Source organism: Cebus imitator, unplaced genomic scaffold (genome assembly GCF_001604975.1).
Source record: "Cebus imitator isolate Cc_AM_T3 unplaced genomic scaffold, Cebus_imitator-1.0 Scaffold287, whole genome shotgun sequence".
Lineage (NCBI taxonomy): Eukaryota > Metazoa > Chordata > Mammalia > Primates > Cebidae > Cebus > Cebus imitator.
In genome coordinates, this window is record NW_016107602.1 from 477164 (window position 1) to 480261 (window position 3098).

At 48.4% G+C, this 3098-nt stretch overlaps 1 protein-coding gene across 2 annotated transcripts in view; it reads right to left on the reverse strand.

Moving 5' to 3' along the window:
• Positions 1-3098, reverse strand: part of CLDN11 (claudin 11) — an 18348-nt gene that overhangs the window by 12015 nt on the left and 3235 nt on the right. For both annotated transcript variants that reach the window (XM_017501968.1, XM_037729028.1), the window contains exon 2: positions 1225-1389. In XM_017501968.1, coding sequence (XP_017357457.1) covers positions 1225-1389 — 165 coding nt within the window. The remainder of the gene's footprint in view (positions 1-1224; positions 1390-3098) is intronic.

Here is a 3098-nt window from a genome sequence, read left to right on the forward strand (position 1 = left end):
GAAACTCCGTCTCAAAAAAAAAAAAAAAAAAAAAAAAATTCTTATTGTCTATTAGGATTTAGAATGTGCTAATGAAACTAGCATCTGAGAAAAAAAATGGAGACAAATGAAATCACTGAAGAGAATAGAGCTAGAAGGACCCTCCGTAGTTGTTAAATGAAGCCCTCTATGTGCAGGTGTAATCAGCAAAACCAAACAAGCACATGCCATTTCCTGTACCTGGACTGTCCCTCCCCTCAATTCATGACCTGTCCACCTCCTCTTCAAGCCTTAGGGCTTATTGCTGAGTTCTTCTGCTCTGGAAATTCATCCAGTCCGGGTTAGGTGCCTTCCCATGCGTATGCACAGCCTATCCTGCATGAGCACATACCACACTCTATTGAGATGTCCAAGTACACAGTGTCCCCAGCACCTATCATGGTGCCTGGCCCACATGCTCAGGAAGGCTTACTGAGTAAAGGATGGAGCCATCACCTTGTGGTCTAACCACACTTAACTCCTGCCTTTTTTCTTGCCATCCTCTTCACTATTCTTTCTTTCTTTCTTTTTTTTTTTCAAGATGGAGTTTTGCTCTGTCGACCAGGCTGAAGTGTGCAGTGGCGCCATCGCAGCTCACCACAGCCTCCGCCTCCCAGGTTCAAACAATTCTCCTGCCTCAGCGCCCCCCCACCCCCAAGTAGCTGGGATTATAGGCATGCACCACCATACTTGGCTAATTTTTCTATTTTTAGTAGAGATGGAGTTTTACCGTGTTGGCCAGGCTGGTCTCAAACTCCCAACCTCAAGGGATCCGCCCACCTCAGCCTCCTTCTTTATCTATTAACTTGGTTATCATTCTTGCCTGCATATAAGCATCACCTGGGAAGCTTTCAAAAAATATCTTTGCCTGGGCTGACCCCCAGAAAATTCTGATTCAACTGATCTGCTGTGGGACCTGGGCATAGGCATTCTAAAAGGGATTCCACTGTGAAGAATGAGAAGGCTTCCACCTTCAAAATCCTCTTTCTCTTTTTAAATTTATCTTCAAGTTCAGTGGCTCCCAGAGACACTACGTTGCCCTCTGTGTAAACTGCCCATAAAATACAAAGAGATACAGACTGTGAGGCTCCATCCCCGACTGGCTTCCTTTCACATTTCCCTTGAACTTGAGAAGGCAGCAACCACAAGATCTGACATTGATCAGTCTCCCTCGTAGGTGGGGTACCACTAAGAAACCTGTCTTACCCAGCAGAATGAGCAAGACGCCAGCCAGCTGGGCCCGCCTGTACTTGGCCACACCCGGCTCATGGCCCATCCGGATACAAGGAAGAACAGTCAGCAGCAGCAAAATGGCTGGCAGGCCCAGGACCGAGGCAGCAATCATCAGCGCGCGGCAGGCCTGCACGTAGCCTGGGAACAAGAGAGCAGACAAGAGGGGTTAGACCACCGTTCTCTTGCCTCTGGAGCCCTGCCTTACGGGAATTCAGCACCATCTCCCTTCCTCCCTCTTGGCCCATTCCAGGACTTAGAAGGTTCTCAATGTTGTCCAAGGTCACTAAGCACTTTTCAGCTTTTAAAACAACTCAGCAGGCCGGGCACGGTGGCTCAAGCCTGTAATCCCAGCACTTTGGGAGGCCGAGGCGGGTGGATCACGAGGTCAAGAGATCGAGACCATCCTGGTCAACATGGTGAAACTCTGTCTCTACCAAAAATACAAAAAATTAGCTGGGCATGGTGGTGCGTGCCTGTAATCCCAGCTACTCAGGAGGCTGAGGCAGGAGAATTGCTTGAACCCGGACCCAAGAAGCGGAGGTTGCGGTGAGCCGAGATCGTGCCATTGCACTCCAGCCTGGGTAACATGAGTGAAACTCCGTCTCAAAAAAAAAAAAAAAAAAAAACAACTCAGCAAGAAAAAAGGGGCTGGAGAGACGAAATGGGGACCCCTAGTTTAGGCCACTTGGCCAAGCTTCCAGGATGGAGGGGCCGAGAGTTCATTTCACACCACCCTGTGAAAGTTCCGATGGAAACTCAAATCTCCCAAGAGTCATTCTGTGAGGGCCTCTGTTGGTTCCAGTCTGATATTGCCAGCTCTACCTGTGTGACCTTGGGCAAGTTACCTAACCATGACGTCTTACTTTCTGCATCTATAAAGTAACAATAGGCCAGGCACAGTGGCTCACACTTGTAATCCCAGTACTTTGGGAGGCTGAGGCGGGCAGATCATCTGAGGTCAGGAGTTCAAGACCAGCCTGACCAACATGGCAAAACGCCATCTCTACTAAAAATACAAAAATTAGCCGGGCATGGTGGTGTGCACCTGTAGTACCAGCTACTTGGGGAGGCTGAGGCAGGAGAATCACTTGAACTCGGGAGGCGGAGGTTGCAGTGAGCCGAGATTGAGCCACTATACTCCAGCCTGGGTGACAGAGTGAGACTCTTTCTCAAAATCAATCAATCAATAATAATATAATAGTACCTACATCTCTCTAGTAGAATTCTAATGAAGATTGGGTTAGCAGTGCTAAAACAGTGCCTATACCAAATCCTCAAAAGAGGTTACTTGTTATTGCTGATGTTCTTTGTCTCAGTGCAGTGCTTTCATCTCCAGCTTCCCTAGGTGATTTTCTCCTAACCATGTGCTTTCATTCACATTGGCTGTGGCCCGAACCCAGACTAAACTGAGACTCAGGCTTCCTCTCTTTGCTATCTCCCCAGAGGCTGCTGTCCTCCCTGCCCCTAAATGGTTGGGCTTCATCTCCTGCCTCACCCACAGTGCCCTGGGCATCTTCCTCAACTGTCCATAATTGCTTAAAAGGCATCTCTCCAGGGTTCCTGGAGCGCAGACACCTGCCTTGGTATTCATGGAGTTAACACAGTGCCCGCAACAGATCATGGAAACAATTGCGAATCAAGGAATAAGAGAACTGAAAAATAGAAGAGTAGAGCAAAACTACATGAACTTTATCCTGTCAAGTAAAATGCCAAGTAAAAACTTTATTAAGAAACAGATTACAAGGCCGGGCGCGGTGGCTCAAGCCTGTAATCCCAGCACTTTGGGAGGCCGAGGCGGGTGGATCACGAGGTCAAGAGATCGAGACCATCCTGGTCAACATGGTGAA